Below are 19,057 nucleotides of genomic sequence, written 5' to 3'. Positions count from 1 at the left end.
GCAGCCCCCATGCCACCCAGGCTAGATGCCTAAATCTTTCAAAGACTCACAGAGATCTGTGTGACCCACACACACCCCTTTTACCCCATCTCCCACACTCCTCTCCTGGAAAGCTCCTCTCTTAGGTATCCACTTAGCTAATTCCCTCACCTCCATGACGTCCTTGCTGAAATCTCACTTTCTCAGTGAGGCTGATCAGTCTCACCCCTGCATCACTTGCTCATGCACACCTGTCCTCCCCATCCTGCTCTGCTGTCTCCTTTCTTTTCTTTTGTTTTCTAGACAACTTATCATCTACTAACATACCAAATAAATGGCATATTTATTACACTCATTATATTTTTCTCCCCTCCTCTCACCTTCCTAGTAACTAGAAGGTAAACTCTAGGAAGGCAGCATCTTCACTGGTTTGTTCATGGGCATATCTCAGGTGCCTAAAATAACAGCTACTGATATTACTGCCCAAGAGATAGTTACTGACTCCACTTGAATGAGTCTGTGGTTTCCCCAAAAATACCATCAAACACCCTCTCTGATGTTGTAAATTCAGGTCTGACTGACCTACTTGATAGTCTGCCAAGTGCTAGGAATTTTCAAGCCCTCTTATACACATGGACACATTTCGACTTCATGAAAAACCTTTCTTCTTGATGATGGAATTGAATGGTATTGAAGGTCACCCAGGTGCTAAGCATCACAGCCTAAAACCAGCCCAGCACACCCCAGATTAAGTTCACATTGTTAATCAGGTTCACACTGTCTTTTATAATTCCAAAGTATTTCCTTTTATTCTCCATGAATCTTTACTGATATAATTCAAAACAACTCCTTCCTATTCTGAACCCTTTCCCAAATAAAACGTGGGAGAAGGATTACATCTATAAAGAAACACAATCCAAGAAGTACATTTTAAGGGAAAAAAAGGCAACATCTCAAAGCCACTTTCTTTTCCAGTTTTTAGTTTGACTTTTCTCTCCAATGGGTGCCTAATGAGGCGTGACTGCAGAAGGCTGGGCAATCAGGCTGCTCACTTCATGGGTTTTACTCTGCAATCCCCAGCTTAGGACACCAAGTTTATAGCCTTCGCAATCAGCTCCGCTCACATGTGCCATGTAGCCGCTAGAATCACAAAAGGGGCAGAGAGAAGAGGCAGCCTTCTATGACTCCAGTGCTCATGTTCTTACAGCACTGCCCACTGGCAGAATCACAGGTGAGTAAGAGGGACTGAGTTCCTTGCCTCCAAAGTGTTCCAGATGATTCCTTGATGGTCCCTGGCATTGCTTGTAGGGGCATGTCTCACTCAGATGGGACAGAAGAAGAACGGGACAGAAGAACTGGACAGAGAGGGCAGAGTGGTCGATGACAAGGTAGAGCTTCTTGGGAGCCACAGGTGCAGAAATGGACCCTACTGGCCAGTGGGAAACCACAAAATGGGAAGGGAAGCAAGTGCCAGAATCTCTCAGGAGCTGAGGGAGAAAACCACTTAGCACACAGTTAGCAACCTCCCAAATCTGGGGTAGACTGGGGCAGGGTCTGGGAGGAGTTGGAAAATGAAGCATGTGTCTCTGTACATATAACAAGCCTGGGCACCACCCATCTGCCAATGGGCACTCAGGGGAGGGAAGAGAGGCTTGGTTTGGGTGTCAGGGGACCTGGGCTACCCTCAAGGGTGGCCTCTAGACCTTCGGCATTAATTAGGTGCCCACTAGGAGAGAGAAGGCATTGAAGTGGTGGTCCACAAGGCCCTGCTGCCCTGGGCAGAAAGGACAGAGCCCCTGGCCACCCCATGAGGGCTTTGGGAAATCCCCTGGAGCAGGAGGGAGGTCATAGGCAGAGAGCACATCTTCCTGGCAACTGGCTACAGGTGAGGAGGGGGACCTGACTCCTGGCACTCAGTGTGGAAGGGGATGTGTTGGAAACAGCAGTGCGACTCCGATATTAGCATTGGTGCCACACTCAGCACTACTGGATGCTTTCCTACAAGAACTGCCTCATTTAGTCCACACACGCATCCTTATTTTACAGATAAGGACTTGAGGCTCAGGGCCATTACTGCTTGCTCTAGACGAAGTTTGTCCAACCCTGAGCCCACAGGCTACATGCGACCCAAAACGGCTTTGAATACAGCCCAACACAAATTTATAAACTTTCTTAAAACATTATGAGATTTTTTCACGATTTTAATTTTTTTTTGTCTCATCAGCTATCGTCAGTGTGAGTGTATTTCATGTGTGGCCCAAGACAATTCTTCTTCTTCCATTGCGGCCCAGGGAATCCAAAAGACTGGACACCCCTGCTCTAGACCATGCATGCTTAATGGGGGTGCCATCGCCCCCAAGAGATGAAAATTGATTCTTGGTGGTAGTGATGGGGGTAGGATGGGAAAAAGTCCCTTTCTTACACATATGCATAATACGCATAAAGCCCACATGCAGCCATACAGGTATGCATAGCGTCCATATGCAGCTACGCACCACATCTGTAGAGTTAAAATTCATAGGGGTACAACAAAGAAAAAAAAGTCTAAATATGTTTCTCAGGAGGCGATAATAAAGAAAAAAATGATTGAGAAACCCTGGTCTAGCTACTAGCTACAAGTGGCTATTAAACACTCAAAATGTGGCTAGCCGGAATAGAAATGTTCAGAATATAAAATACACAGCAGGTTTCGAACACTAAGTGGGAGAAGAGAATGTAAAATATCCTCAATAATTTTGTGTTGAATACATGTTGGAATAATAGCATTGTCGATATCTTGGGTTAAAGAAAGTTTAATTACTTTCTGAATTACTGAAGTTAATTCCCACCTGCTTCTTTTTGCCTTTTTTCCTCATGTGGCTCCTAGAAAATATAAAATCACAAATGTGCCTCACATCCTATTTCTAATGGGCAGTGCAGCTATAAATGACCATCTGCTAAGAGGAAGCATCAGGATTTGTACCCAAGTTTTCTGACTCCTTTGTTATCCCATCGCTGCCTCCTTCGAGTAGAACCAGTTACTGTGTGGCCTTAGACATGCTTCCTAACCTCTCTGAGCCTCAGTTTCCTCCTGCTTCAATCTCCTTTCAGTACTCTGTAAATGGAGTAGTTCCTTCCAGCTGTGAGGTTCCACTCTGGACCCAGCTATGAGCCTGGGGTCACTGCAGAATAGGAGAGTGTAGAGTCCCCAGATGACCCATTTCATCAGAAATGACAGTTCCATAAATAGCAGTGTCACCTGCTGTGTGTCTGCTTCTGGGGAAATACCACAGAGGCAAAGTTAGAAAAAGGAAGCTTCTAACCTGAGGCCAGAGGGTTGGAGAAAAGGTTAGTATAAATGATCGTTTTAACCAAGAAGGGAGAAAAAAAAATTTCATCTCTTCTAGTAAGAAGGAGATATAACAAAAAATACAGGCTATACAAAACCTTCTCATAGTAAGTAGGGGCGAATACAATTTTTTACAAATGCTGCTCTGCTGGATTGAATTGATGATGTAGTCTCCAACATGCCCTCCCTTTCATTCCTTTCCTAATGCCTAATTTAGTGGGGGAGAAAATCAATTCTATTTTAATTTCATGAGAAAAATGCTGAATGAAAGAAAAGTGCAATAGAGTGAAACTTCAGCCTTCAGCCCCGCACTGGCCCAGAATGTGTGATTACGTGATCGATGGATTTCTCCTTAGAAGGGCCTCTCAACCTGATCCCTGACTTGGCCTCTGACAAGGATGCAGGAAGTTCCCAGGTAGTCAGAAAACCCCTCTGGGGTGCTTAGAAATGCATTCTAGCATCAAATCCCCTGATCTCCCCCAACTCTCCAGATTTACTTCCACCCCATTTCACCTTAATTTTGGCCTCTGTGCCCCCAACAATGCACTCAAAAGCTCTCTCTGCCTGTCCAAATACTCCTGACATGTCTTTTCACTCTAGCTGATCCTTTAAGAGGTTTCCAGCAAAAGTTTTTGGTCTCCCAGCCCCTGGAAGTAAGACTGGCCACTCTTCATGGTGACAAAGGAGCTCCAAGGTTAAGCAGGTGGATTCTAGATTCACACTGCTGGGGTTCCAAGCCTGCCTCTGCCTCTTCCTATCTGTGAAAACACTGGGAAGTTGCTCTCCTTAAGTCTCAGTTTTCTCATCCGCAAAGTGGGAATAGTAACGGTAGTAGCCTCATAAACTTGTGGGATGATTAAACGAGTGATGTGTGGAAAGCGCTTGGCAAGGCACCTGGCAACTAGTGAGTGGTATTAAATGTCCACTCGTGTTGTTAATATTATTGTAATAGGCCGGGCACGGTGACTCATGCCTGTAATCCTAGCACTTTGGGAGGCCGAGGTGGGCTGATCACCTGAGGTCAGGAGTTCGAAACCAGCCTGACCAACATGGAGAAACCCCGTCTCTACTAAAAATACAAAATTAGCCAGGCGTGGAGGTGCATGCCTGTAATCCCACTTACTCGGGAGGCTGAGGCAGGAGAATCGCTTGTACCCAGGAGGCAGAGGTTGTGGTGAGCCAAGATCGTGCCACTGCACTCCAGCCTGGGCGACAAGAGCGAAAACTCCATCTCAAAAATAAATATATATATATATGTATTTGTAATAAATTGCTGCAAGAATGTGAGGGGTGGAGGAGTGTGCCTTTGGCTTCTAACTTGTGGGTCCACGATTACAGATTTGCCAATCAATGAGACTTAGTGCACATTTTTTTGTTCTTTTTTTTTTTTTTAATATTTAGTTCTTTTTTTTTTTTTTTTTTTTTTTTCTGAAATGGAGTCTTGCTCTGTCGCCCAGGCTGGAGTGCAGTGGCGTGATCTCAGCTCACTGCAGTCTCTGCCTCCTGTATTCAAGTGATTCTCCTGCCTCAGCACCGAGTAGCTGGGATTACAGGCGCCCACCACCATGCTCAGCTAACTTTTGTATTTTTATTAGAGACAGGGGTTTCACCATGTTGACCAGGCTGGTCTCGAACTCCTGACCCCAGGTGATCCGTCCCCCTTGGCCTCCTAAAGTGCTAGGATTACAGGCATGAGCCACCGTGCCTGGCTCAATATTTAATTTTAAAATAATTTTAGACTTACAGAAAAGTTGCAAGATTTGTATGGAGTTGCTATATACCCATCACCTGGCTTCCCCTTATGTTAGCATCTTGTATAACCACAGGATAGTGATTGAAACCGGGAAATTAACATTGATAGCTACTTTAAGCTACAATATAATGAATACTATAATCTACAGGCCTTATTTGAATTTCACTTGTCTTCCCACTAATGTCCTTTTCCAGTCCAGGATCCTATCCGTGTTTCACTTACTTCATTTTTTCCTTAGTCTCCTCCAGCCTGGGACATCTCCTCAGCCTTTCAGTCTTTATTATTTTTTTAATATTTTATGACCTTGACACTTCTGAAGAATACTGGTCAGTTATTTTGTAGACTGTCCTTTAAGTTAGTTTTTTTTTTCTTCTGATGTTTTCTCATGATTAGATTGAGATTATGCATTTTTGGCAAAAAATACCGCACATAACCCTTTCTCAGAGCATCGTATCAAGAGGCATATGATGTACATATTTATTTTTATTTTTATTTTTTAATTTTGTTTTTTAGAGACAGGGTCTCACTCTGTCACTGAAGCTGGAGTGCAGTGAACCAGTCTTGCCTAACCGCAGCCTCGACCTCCCTGGCTCACACAATCCTCCCAGCTTCAGCCTCCCAAGTAGCTGGGACTACAGGCATGCACCACCATGCCTGGCTATTTTTTTAAAAAAAATTTTTGTGGAGATGGAGTCTGGCTATGATGCCCAGCCTGAATGTCCATATTTCTCATTACTGGTATTGTTGACATTCATCATTTGGCTAAGAATGTAGCATGTATTTGTTAAGCATTTACTGTTTCCTTTTGGGGATACAAAAGAGAATAAAATATTGCCGATGCTCTTTAAGAAACTCTTGTCTAATGAACACATGGTGTTCTAGTTAGTACTGCTGGTAACAAATCACTCCAACATTCAGTGGAATAAAACAACAACTTTATTATGCTTACCTATTCTGTGGGTCAGGAATCCAAGAGGGCAGGAATGATTTGTTTCAGCTCTACAATGTCTAGGGTCCCAGCTGAGAAGACTCAAATGACCAGGGGTGACCAGAGAGCCGAGAACTGGACTCACCCGGCAGCCTCCTCACTTAGCTGTCTGTTGCCCAGATGAGTGGACTCAGCTGGGGCTGTCAATCTAGAGCATCTACACAGGGACTCTCCACGCACCCTGCATTTGCTCACACATGGCAGCCCCAGGGGAGTCAGACTTCTTATACAGCAGCTTAGACGCTGTAGACATAAGTGTCTCTGTGGACAAGTCAGAAACGCATTGCCTTCATGACCTAACCTTAGAAGTCACAAAATATCACTTCCCCCACATTCTATCCGTGAAAGCAGTCCCAAGTCCCCTAAGACTTAAGGGGAGTCAGGGGATATAAACTCCACCTTTTAATGAAAGCAGTGTCAAAGGGTATGGGGCTATTTTCTACAAAGCACCAAAAGGACTTTCTACTTACACAGGTTTAGAAATTCAGGCCCAGAGGACAAGACCTTCACCACCTTGGGCCTCCTTAATTATTAAATGCATAATTACTGAGCACCAACTCTGTGCCATGGACCCGGTTTCTGGGCTTGCTTGGCAAGTCCCTCTTGAGTGGGGTGGGCTCAGACAGACCCTCTACAAAGCCTTGTGTTCTGACAATTGCAGCCTCCCCTCAATCAGCCCTTCTCCCTAGAAACTGTTCACACAGGATGTGCACAGAGGAGCCAAGACCAAGGTGGCAGGGTGGGGCGGAGAATACTGGACTTCAGGATCAGAATGACCTCATTTTAAATCCCAGTTGTACCACATTGAGGATTTGTTACATTTTCATTCTTAATCCTCATGTATTTGGTAAACCTTATTGACTCCTTCTCTATGCCAAGCTGGGTGCTTGGCAATTATTACAATCAATAAACAGAATCCAGGCTTTGCCCTTAATGAAGGATTTGTTCCAGGCTGTGCCTGCCAGAAAGGCTGTTAGTATGGCTGCAGGGTTCCAATGAGCAGGGTCATGGGATTATTTAACTTCTTGCATCTCCATGCCCAAAGCCAACTGGAGAGGAATTGGTCATGCAACTTAGCAACTTAACCAGGTTAAACTTAGCAAAACAGAAATCAGCTGAGTGTGAAGTTGGAAGGCAAGCAGCTTATGTTCAGAAACCCAAGAAGTATCGCAATACAGACTAAAAGCCATTGGGAATATTGCTAGACAGACTGATTAAACAAGAAGGTTTCTGTGAAAATAACAAAATCATAGCACCCAGGACACCCCAGCATGAGATTAAAAGCTGAAAGGAGGTTTAGGCTTCATATTATTAGGCTGCATTATGGTAGTTCAGGAAGAAAGAGCTTAGAGCCGTCTGAGTTGATGGTGGCCCTGCTATGGGACTCTAACTGCATTCTTTAAAATTTAGGGCAGCTGGGAAGAGTGAATCTCAGAGTATCCCTGTCATGTGAGGCAGGGGAGGGAAGGCAATGAGTCTGGGAAGCAGCCGGGTGCTAAGGATTGGCGGGGCCAGAGGTGTTGGTGGAGGGAGCACCTGTTGACAGGAATACACTCACCTAAAGTGTGTCTGGTAGCTAAGGAGCAGGGTGGTGACTCAGGGAAGAGAGCCATCTACATGGTAGGCACATAATGTTAGTTCCTGTTATTATCCCCCAGTAACTAACCCTCCATTTTGGCTGATGGATGGTGAATACTAAGGACCCTGGGCCAGCTGGATTTCGAGCTTGTTTTCTCCCTGTGTTTGATCCCACAGCCAACAGGAAAACAGCTGAAGTCAGAGAGCAGGGCATTGATTGGAAATCAGCAAAAGCCGTGTTGGGCAAACAAGTTAACTTCCCCACTCCTACAACAGCTCTTTGATCCATGGTAACCAAGAAAGTCCACACCAGGCTAGAGAAAGCCCCTGCAGGGCCGCAGCAGGACTGATACGGCCAGCAACCACGGGCATGGGTCCCTGTGCTGGCAGTGCTGGGGAAGGTGTGCAGCCCGGGCAGGCCCCGGCACAGCCAACCAAGCCTGCAGGCTGAGCCTCTGACTCTGAAGCTTGGCTTTGGAAAGCAAGGTAGCCTGGCAGACACTGTTCAGAGGCGTTGCTGCTCTGTTCTGTTGTCTCCAGGGCCCTTCGGCTGGTGAGGGTACAAAATAGAGCTTCAGTCGCTTAAAGCTTGGTAAGTGATGGGTCTGAGTTTCAGCCCTGGCTCTGCAAGACTGTCAGCCAGTGGTCTTCCCTCCCGCTGGCTGAGACCCACGCTCTTCGCCTTCATGAATGTTAACAGCATTGGAAGGACGAGGCCAGTAAAGACACTTGCAGGTCTTCCCCAGTGGTTTTCAGCCTTAGGAGGCTCAGGTCTGGGGCCATGTGTTGGCTCCGTCTCATTCTTACATTTCTAGGGACCTCATTCTTCTCCAGCCAGGACTCAGAATCTCTCAGAGTCACTGTAGTCACCTCTCCATCCCCTCTGCTTCTGGTTGAAACAAGGCCTTCTTTGTATTTGTCATCTGCATGTGAGCCAGACCCTCCAAAGGGACCCCGGTGTTGTTCCTCTGGTCATTTCAATCCTCCATCCCCTTGCCTGAGAAAGTCTTTCTCCAAATTCAGTGTGCATGAGAATTACCTGGAGAGCTTATGAAACAACAGAGTGCTGGGCCTCAGCCCCAGACATTCTGATCAGGAAGTCTGGGATAGACTCATGAATCTGCAGCTCTAACAAGCTCCCAGGTGGTGCTGTTGCTGTTTATCTGCAAACCACACATTTAGTAGCACTGTGGTATGATCCTGTATCTCTCTTGATAGCCTACCCTCTCCTTTAATGGCTCTATATTACCCTCGAAATAAAATATGTACACTTGAGTAGTTCATTAAAGGCTTCCATAATCTGAGCTCAGCAGGAATGCCACCTACTGTTGCATAGTTTGTGCACTGCACAAAGACACACTACCAAGGAAATGAAATCCATTAAACTCTGTGCTGTGTCTGCCAGGAAGAATATGACTAGGCACTAGGAAAGGCGTATCCTTTTCTTCTCACAAAGGCAATATCAGCTCACTGAAGTACAGGGGGCTGAGACTGAGTTGAGACAGGCACCTTTTCTACTTTGCACAAAAGCATCCCTTAGGCAAGCAGTTGTCCTGCCCAAGAGCCTTTTCTTCTTTCATTCCCCACCATCTCCTGTCATTCCTCCCACCCTTCTCCCATGCTCCTCATCTGGTTAACAGCTTCACACTCTATGGGGAAGGCATCTGGCCCCAGAGACTCAATCTGTTTTCTCTGTTACATGCTCATAAGAGCCATCTTCCCTTCCTTCAGAACAGAGATCTTAATGTGCCTTTCCCGCTCATTCCTATGGGCCATACCTATCTCCCTCACCAAACAGTAGGTTCTTGAGGATTCTCTAGAGCTTAGTACATGGCCAAGCGCCTAGTCAAGAGCTCAATGGATATTTGTTTAGATTCTGTTCTGCAGCCACAAAGATGCTCACAGCAACCAAATCTCAGCATGCCATTTGTTGTCTTTTAAACAATTTATTTTGAAATAAGTTTACAGAGAAACTGTAAAAAAAAATAGTATAGAGAGTTTTATACCCCTCATACAACTTTCCCTAATGTTAACATCTTGCATTGCCATGGTATATTTATCAAAATTAAGAATTCACTTCAGTGCATTATTATTGATTAAATGCCAGACTTTTTTTTTGTTGTTGTTCCCCAGATTTCTCCAGGTTTTCCACAGAGGTCTTCTTTTTTCTTCTAGGCTCTCACATAGCATTTAGTTGTCATGTCTCCTTGTTCCTCAACCTGTGACCATTTCTTGGTCTTTCTTTGCTTTTCTATGACCTTCAAACTTTTTTGTTTTGTTTGTTTGTTTGCTTGCTTGCTTTGAGACATGGTCTCACTCTGTTTCCCAGGCTAGAATGCTGTGCTGCGATTGTGGCTCACTGCAGCCTCGACCTCCAGGGCTCAAGTGATCCTCTTTCCTCAGCCTTCCAAGTAACTAGGACTACAGGCATGCATCACCATGCCCAGCTAGTTTTTTAAAACAAATTTGTGTAGAGATAGGGTCTTGCTATGTTGCCTGGGCTGCTCTCAAACTCCTAGGCTCAAATAATCCTCCTGCCTTAGCCTCCCAAAGTGCTGGGATTACAGACATGAGCCACTGTGCCTTGGTACAGAAGCCAAAGCCACTCATGGACACTCTGGAGCCTTCCTCCCAAAACAATGGCTTGTCTTCCAGGAGTAAAGAAATGGGGGTCCCTCTGCAACATAAAATGGAAACTAAAATTAGAATTAAAATTTTTCCCTTGAAGAACTCGAGGCTCAGAGAGGTTAAGCAATCCCTCAAGCCACACAGCTAATTTAATTATTCATTTAGACATGCAAAAGGATGAAATGTTGAACAAACTCCAGATACAATCTTTGCCTCCTTGGAGCTTAAAGTCTAGTATAGAGGTCTGCAAACTTTTCTATGAAAGACCAGAAAATAAATATTTTAGGCAGCGTGGGCTGTAGGGTATCTGTTGCTAATTCGCTCTGCTTTGTAGTGTGAAGGTAGACATAGTCCATATTTAAATCAATGGTGTAGCTGTTTTCCAATAAAACTTTACTTACAAAAACGGACGGTAGATTGAATTTGACTTGCAAGTCATATTTTTTCAGCTCCTGGGCTGGTAGAAAAGGGACTTATTGATGAAATAATCACATGGTTACATGGAAAGTTAGTGGCTCAAAGGAGAGACAGGTGACTCTGGAAACATAAAATAAGAACCTGGGAGTCAGAAAAGATGCCCATAAAAAGAGTCCCTGTAAGTGAGGTTTGCTAAGGGTGAGGAGTCATGAATGAGGCAACAAGGAGGCATGGGAAGGAAGAGGGGGCCCAGGCTGAAAGAAGAGCTGGTGCAAGTTCCTGTGGCAGATAAGACCATGGTTCTTTTTAGGTACTGAAGTAAGGCTTGGGGTGCTGGGGGGAGGACAAGAGAGGCCAGCTCATGCACTGAGCTGATTAAGACCACATGACAAAGACACACTCTTCATCCTGAGAGCTATGGGAAACCATTGCTCTTACGATATGATTGGATTTTGTTGTTGTTGTTGAGAGGGAGTTTCACTCTTGTTGCCCAGGTTGGAGTGCAATAGTGCCATCTCCGCTCACTGCTACCTCCGCCTTCCAGGTTCAAGCGATTCTCCTGCCTCAGCCTCCCGAGTAGCTGGGATTACAGGCGTTCACCACCACACCTGGATAATTTTTTGTAATTTTAGTAGAGACGGGGTTTCTCCATGTTGGTCAGGCTGGTCTCGAACTCCTGACCTCAGGTGATCCACCTGCCTCAGCCTCCCAAAGTGCTGGGATTACAGGTGTGAACCACCGTGCCCAGCCTTGGATTTTTGTTATGAAGCACCTGCTTTGGTTTCTGGCTGGGGATCCTACTGTCAGCAACTAAAAGAGAAGGGGGACATCCTTGAGTACTTTTTGCAGCCAGAACCCATGCCAGGAGCCCAGGGTTGATGTGCAGCTGTGCACCCTTCCCCCTACTAACCCTTTATTTTATGTTTGCTATTCTACAAATCTTCCATTTTCCCCACTTATAAATGAAGGTTCATATTATATTATACGTTTACAGCCACAACTCCCTCCCATCCCATTTTTCTCACCTTTCTTCTTTCCCTCTCCAGCCTGATCCCCCACTAACTTCGTGAAACTTGCAAGTTAAATTTTTCAAAGACTGTTTCTGACAAAGCAGTGGGAATTAGATTGGGTGAAGCCCTTCATAAAAAATTGAAGACATGCTATATTAACATACATTGATTTATTCATAGTGTTTCATTACAAGTAAGTGAGGATCCTGTAATACCAGGAAAGGTTAGGAGAGCAGAAGAGTGCGGTATATTATATTGACAGCTCGGTGGAAATTGAGTTGCTTTTGGATTGAATTTGGAGCGCAGGAAAGGAATTGGCTAGTAAATAAGGCATGAGTTTTACCTCCCGGTGTCTGTATATCAATGTAGTTGCCACCAGTCCAGGCAGGGGGACAGGGACAGAATTTTCAAAGAATGCAAGCACACGTCCCCTCCACTGGTGCACTGGGGTTGGTGGCTACGGGCTGAACTATCTGTACATCTCCCCTTTTCTGTGCCACAGTGGAAACCAGAATCCACCTGCACGCTGAAAACTCCATTTGCCCCTATTTGCTCGCTGCTCTGCAGTGGCTCTGGGCTTTGCTCTGTCCAAACCTTTTCCCACCCCAGGTCTTTGCCTACACGGTTCCCTCTGCCTGGAACCTACAACACTTTTTCCTCTTCTGACTCAGGATTGTCCTTCAGGTGTCAGTTGCACTCTCCCCTAAGATACCTCCATGAGCCCTTTTCCTTAGTTTGGTCATTCTCAGATGCAGACCTTGAGATGAGGATCTGAATATGAGCAGTTTGCTGAGAAGTTTAAGAAACACCAGTAAAGAGATACGGAGTGGGGAAGAGAAAGGAAAGTAGCCAATAATCACTGTGTTTTCAGACCAGCTGCCTCTAGAGGCAAGTGGAGCTGAGCCTCTCAGGGAAATTGGGATGATGCAGGGATACGAAGGAGGGGGAGCTTGCAGGGGTATAAGGAAGGGGAGCCCGGAGAATTTATGCATCAACTCCCATCAGGGCTGCGGTGTTAATTACCCCCATTCCCAGCAAGCACCCATGGAGAAAGTCCTCAAACAGAGAGGCAGATAGATGCCTGTAGCACTTGCCTCTGAGAAGGACTGGAGTGGGCAGGGGTGACCGGAGGGAATGCCATAGACAGGTCCACCAGAGCAGCCTGAAGCTAGCAGCCACCTGCATGGTGCACATGCATGTTCACGTGCTGCTTGAAAAAAGCCCAAAGCCCTCAGCTCCCTGCCTTTTTCCTCCCTCCTGCGCACACTCTGCTCTGGGCACCGTCTGACCTCTCTCCTCAAGGATGCAGCATCACTACTGTTTAATATAGGAGAAAGAAATCACTTTTCTCTCCAAAACACTTGGTGCCATTGCCAGTAACAGCAAATTGCTTATTTTTGAAGAGAAGTTGCTGTGCTTCCTTTTCTGCTTGGGTTTGGCCATTCTTGACAGAAGATAAGTGATGTCACCTGTCTAAATAGCTGGCTTACCTCTCTCAAGAATGGAAGTCACTTGAGGACGAGGCCTGACTTGAATTCAGTTGGGCCCCCCCCAGTACCACACAGTGCAGGGCCTAGAATACAGGAGTACACAGGAAACACTGTGAAGGAGCAAATAAGTGGATGAGTGAATGCATTTTTCAACTGATGCACTGTTACCAGGCCAGGCAGTGTGGTATAGAATATAGAGTACAGGCTTTGGAGTCAGACCTGCCTAGTACAGTGTCAGCAAGAGATTGTTGAATGTACCTGAGAATGCCTTATTTGCTACTACCCATGACAACATGGATGAATCCCATGGACATAATGATAATGTTGAGAGAAAGAAACCAGAAACAAAAAAGCGCGTTTCATAGGATTTCACTGATACGCAGTGCGAAAACTGGCAAAACTCGTCTATGCTGTTAAAAGTCAGACAGAGGTGATCCCTGATGGGGGTAGGCAAGTAGGATTGCAAGGGAGTGTGAGGAAAAAGTTTTGGACCTGGTAATGGTTTGGTTTTTGATTGTATGACTGTATCCAGTTTTCAAAAATTCATCAAGAGGTATGCTTTTCTGTATGTATATTATGCCATAATTAATTTTTAAAAAATTTTTTAGAGACAGGGTCTCTCTCTCTCTCTCACCCAGGCTAAAGTACAGTGGTACAATCATGGCTCACTATAGCCTTGAACTCCTGGGCTCAAGCCATCTTCCCACCTCAGCCCCTGAATAGCTGGGACTACAGATGTGTACCACCAACCCAGCTAATTTTTTAATACTTTGTAGATACAGAGTCCTACTGTGTTGCCCAGACTGGCCTCAAACTCCGGGTTCTAGCAATCCTCCCACCTTGGCCTCCTAAATTGCTGGGATTTCAGGTGTGAGCCACCACACCTAGCCTAATTAAATATTTTTAATGGAACAAACCAGGTAAGACAAACAAAAAATCTTGTGTTTGCCACTTTACAACTGTGTAATTTCAAGATGTGACACTCGAAGTGTGATCCGTGGGACCAGTGCTGGGCTACCAATTGTTAGTTATTTTCACCCTTGGGCAAGTGCAGAAATTGGGAGTGAGCACTTCAAAACTCTTCTAGTACCTTGCTGTGACGCTCAAGTGTGTGATCAGGGAACAGTAGACACAAATTATTCCACAGGTGTAGACCAGTTTGGTTATTGCTGAACTCATGATATGTCACATGGGGCGTGGTCTTCATATACCATAGACAAACTATCTCCATATACAATTTGAAAAATGGTGATTGCATGCAAGTTGCTTCCATTGGCACCTCAGTTTCTCCATTATTAAGATGAGAGTAGCTATCCTGATGACCCCAAGGATTTGAGGAAGACAAAAAAGATAATGCACAAGAAAGCACCAGTCAGCAATTGCTATCGGTCTGGAATATGGGGCCCGGGATCTGCATTTTTAACAAGCCTCATAAATAATTCTCATCGGGATGCTGTACCTGGATACTGTTCTATGACTGCAGTGCCCAGCATGGTGGCCACTGGCCACATGGGGCTACTGCACTTGTGAAAAGCAGTGGCTAGTCCAAATGAAGAAGCGCTGAAGGGGTAAAAGACATATTTGTAAGACTTCATACGAATAGTAGAATGTAAACAATTCCATTCAATTTTTATGTTGTCTACAGATTGAAATGATAATAGTTTGGATACACTGGGTTCAACAAGATGCGTTATTAAAATTAGTTTCTTTTTTTTTTACTTCTTTTCATGAGACTGTCAGAAAATTCAAAATGACATCTGTGGGTCGCCCTCTATTTCTTTTTTTAAAAATTTTTTGTGGGTACATAGTAGGTGTATACATATTTATGGGTTACATGAGGTATTTTGACATAAGCATGCAATGCGTAATAATCACATCTTGATAAATGGGGTGTCCATCCCCTCAAGCAATTATCTTCTCTGTTAGAAACAATCCAATTATACCCTTTTAGTTATTTTAAAATGTACAGTTAAGTTATTTTTGACCATAAACCCCCTGTTGTGCTAGCAAACATGAAATCTTATTCATTATTTCAATTTTTTCTACCCATTAACCATCCCCCCACCCCCTACATCCCTTCCCAGCCTCTGATAACCATCCTTCTACTCTCTGTCTCTGAAAGTTCAATTATTTTAAGTTTTAACTCCTACAAATCAATGAGAACATGCATTGCTCCAGTGGGTGAGCAATGGGGTATTTGGAGGCTGGGATCATCTGTAAAGTGGACAGCAACAGGCAGCTTAGCAGAATCTGCTGGCCAAGTTCACATGCCCGCCCCTTCCCCCACCTCCCTAAGGTTCCTCTAAATGAGCTCCATCCAGCTTCCTGAGTGAGGCATTTATGTGTTTGTTTGCTGGCTTGTCCTACAGATCAACTACAAGGCTGTTGGCTCGCTGGACCCAAGTGCTGACCTCTCAAGCCAGAGGGGGAAAGTGTTCAAGCTCCGGAATGAAACCCACCACCTCTTTGTGGGTCTCTACCCAGGGACCACCTATTCCTTCACCATCAAGGCCAGCACAGCAAAGGGCTTTGGGCCCCCTGTCACCACTCGGATCGCCACCAAAATTTCAGGTATCTCTGCTAGAAAGGAAAAAGGAAAAAAGGTTGTTTCACCCCCACTTCCTGATTTTCCTTGAAGTGGAAATCTTTCTTGAATTGTCACCCTGTGATATGGGTGGAATTAGGACGATCCAGTCCCTAGTGAGTTACCATTGTTGTCTCCTATGAAGAAAATCTAAGTGATGAACTTCCTAAAGTGTAAAAATTAGATTAATTAGGTGGCAAGCCACTAAATAATTTGCCCATAGGGTTGCATTAAATAGTACGTGTGTGTGTAGGTAATGTATATTGCACACAAGTTGGTTATTAAATTCATTTTCAGGAACATTCTTTTTGCCAGAACAAGACATTAGCGCAGGTTCTCATGAAATGCCTGATGAATGAATGAATGAATGAATGAATGAATGAATTACTATTACAGGGCCACAGCAGTCCAAAATTACAGACTGCCATCACCAGTAGGGCCCCCTCTGCCACTAGACAGCAACAATGCAGAATTATTTCAGAACCTTTTCTACAGCTTTCATTATCCTAAATATCTATGCAATTCTGGTCTGCATACATACATATTTTGCACATGGTTTTCCAGAAAAACATGGTTTTTTTGTAGCTTAATGTTTTCTCTTATCTTTATCCCGTAAGTGTTTCCTATGTTGCTACACTGCTTTCGTTATAATGTTCTGTCAAGTGGATGGACGTAATTTAATTATACATTCCCCTGTGGTTGGATATATTTGGTGCTTCTGTGTTTTTACAAAATAACGCTTCAATAAACATGTTACAAAATAAAGTTTAATTCATTGGTTTGGATTATAACTTTAGGATTAAATTCAGAATTTGGAAAAACTGAATTAAAAAGGATGTGGGTTTTAATAGCTGTTACTACAAATGGCTAAATTACCTTCCCAAAGGAATAGATATAGTTGCATTCCTATCGGCTGAGTATGAGGGAAGGGAGGTCTCATGAAGAAAAAAAAAAGGTAGAGGGGAAGTAGTTCATAATTGATGTAATTTGCATTTTAAATGTGTTTAGCAAGGCTGACTCTGCTTTCACTTCTTTGTTAGTACTTATATTCCCTGCACATATCTATTTATTAGGTGTGGAACATTTTGGTTCATGCAGGTTACTGGACACATCATTGCTACCCTTCCCCACACTACTGCACCTTGAAGAAACCTACTATGGGCAGGTTGGGCATCAGGGCCTCCTTTACTGAAGGCCTGGAAGGCTTCTTATCCAACCCCTTTCCTAAACGTCCTCCCTCTATCCATGCTGTGTCTTTAAGGATGGCAGCAAGGGGCGGTGGGGAGCCGGTTGGGAACCTGTGCTGAACTCACCTGCACTCTCTCTTTCCTGTCCAGCTCCATCCATGCCTGAGTACGACACAGACACCCCATTGAATGAGACAGACACGACCATCACAGTAATGCTGAAACCTGCTCAGTCCCGGGGAGCTCCTGTCAGGTGAGGATGGTTCTTCACTTGGAGTCTGCAGTTTTTCTTCTCTGTGCCACATGGGCCTCCAGTTGAATCATGTGACTGGCAATGCCCATGGGCAAGACTGGCCAGGAGCAAAGCTTCCTCGGAGGAAGGAGGTCAGCAGCCCCAAGCCCAGTTCAAAGGGAGCCCCTGAGTTCAAGGCAAACCTGGGCAACATAGGGAGACCCCGTCTATACAAAGAAAAAAATTTTTTAAATTAGCTGGATGTGGCAGCACATGCCTGTAGTACCGGCTACTCGAGAGGATGATATGGAAAGATTGCTTGGGCCTGGAAGACCAAGACTGCAGTGAGCTGTGATCATGCCACTGCACTCCAGCTTAGGCAACAGAGTGAGACCCTGTCTCAAAACAAAACAAAAAAAACAAAAAAAACAAGAAACATCCTAATCGGGACCTGAGATGGTCTAGAAGGAAACTTCCTGGAACATGTTTATGGTAAATTTAGTTAGTGGGGTCAGTGGCCTGGAACACTGTCTCCTGGAAAGGTCACTTTTCTTTGTGTCACTGCCAGTAACAGCCAGATAGACAGGTTTGCTGAATTCTGAAAACAACCTGCTCAGATATCACAAATCTGACAAGACCTGGGGGCTGGTCCAGTTTAAGGCTGTAGGGTGCTGGAGTCCCATAGGGGCACTTGCTGTCAAGGTAAAACTGCTGATTTTACCAAAGATGGTTGAAGTTCAGGAATACACTGACACATCTCCATAGTTAAACTGACCAGTGCCAGTTCATGATATCAGGAGCGTGGGCATCTCTTTTAAACAAGGTACACTGCACAAGGGCAGAAATATTGACTGCCGGTTTTGCCCAGAACTCCAGGAAGGAGGACTACAGTCCCTTAAAATGAAGCAGAGCATTGAGTGGAACAACTTTCAAATTGGTCAGTTCAGTTCATCAAGCATAAACTCAGTACGTTATGTACCAGGAATGAGGCGGGGCCCAAGGCCTAAAAACCGTTCATTCATTCAACAAACTTTTTTTTAAGAATCCACCCTGTCTCAGGCAATGCTTAAGTGCTTGAAAACATAGCAGTGAACTAGCCATGGATAAGTCATGTCCTAAAGAAAGTCAAACTCCAGTTGGGGAGACAGAAACATAATTACAGTACAGTGTGTCCTTGTGGAGATATGCATAGGTCACTGTAAGAGCTCAGAGGAGAGAATTCCCAGTGGAGACACTGAGCTGTATCTTAAATGATGTGTAAGATTTCACCAATGTTGTAAGAGTGTCCAGTGTGAGCACAGGCATGGAGAAGAGAGACAGCATGCTATAACAGGGAGCAACCAGGGCGGTTGTTGCTTTAACATAAACATCAAGGTGGGAGTGCTGGGATGAGAATGGGGGTGTGTTTGAGAGGCTCAGGCCTGTTTGGAGGACATGGGCAGCTACTAGAGAGATGCATGCAGCCTCACTCCTTGTGTCACTGGAGGCTAGGACACCAGCCCAGAAGGGGGCTTTTGAGATGGTCTGGATAGCTATTGTCCATCCTGTATACAGCTTCATCTAGAAATGATAGGCATTGAAGTAGACAGAACCAACCACCACCAATTTAGAAGTTCCTATGTAGTCTGAAGGCTTTGGACAATGCTCCCCCTAAGCCAAGTGAACCTTCAGTCATTGCAACATGTGTTGGTAATGTTTACGGGGTATCTGACCAGAAAGCATTTGTCTTATATTTTACACACTGGTAGTTCTAGGACAGTCCTACCTGTGATAAGTCAAAGCAGATTGTTGGGTCTTAAGTCAAATTCAGTTATGAATCCCCCGCTTTTCTTCCAGTTACTCTGAAGTAATATTGCCATTTAATTTTCTCTATATACTATGAG

General features: G+C 44.7%; 1 protein-coding gene across 6 annotated transcripts in view; it reads left to right on the top strand.

Moving 5' to 3' along the window:
- PTPRT (protein tyrosine phosphatase receptor type T) overlaps positions 1 to 19,057 on the top strand; it is a 1,130,568-nt gene that overhangs the window by 831,836 nt on the left and 279,675 nt on the right. For all 6 annotated transcript variants that reach the window (XM_024238852.2, XM_063720525.1, XM_054542313.1 and 3 more), the window contains exons 10-11: positions 15,541 to 15,742; positions 17,093 to 17,195. In XM_024238852.2, coding sequence (XP_024094620.2) covers positions 15,541 to 15,742; positions 17,093 to 17,195 — 305 coding nt within the window. The remainder of the gene's footprint in view (positions 1 to 15,540; positions 15,743 to 17,092; positions 17,196 to 19,057) is intronic.

Source organism: Pongo abelii, chromosome 21 (genome assembly GCF_028885655.2).
Source record: "Pongo abelii isolate AG06213 chromosome 21, NHGRI_mPonAbe1-v2.0_pri, whole genome shotgun sequence".
NCBI classification, from domain to species: domain Eukaryota; kingdom Metazoa; phylum Chordata; class Mammalia; order Primates; family Hominidae; genus Pongo; species Pongo abelii.
Note: the sequence above shows the minus strand (reverse complement) of the source record. Positions and strands in the feature narration are given on the sequence as shown.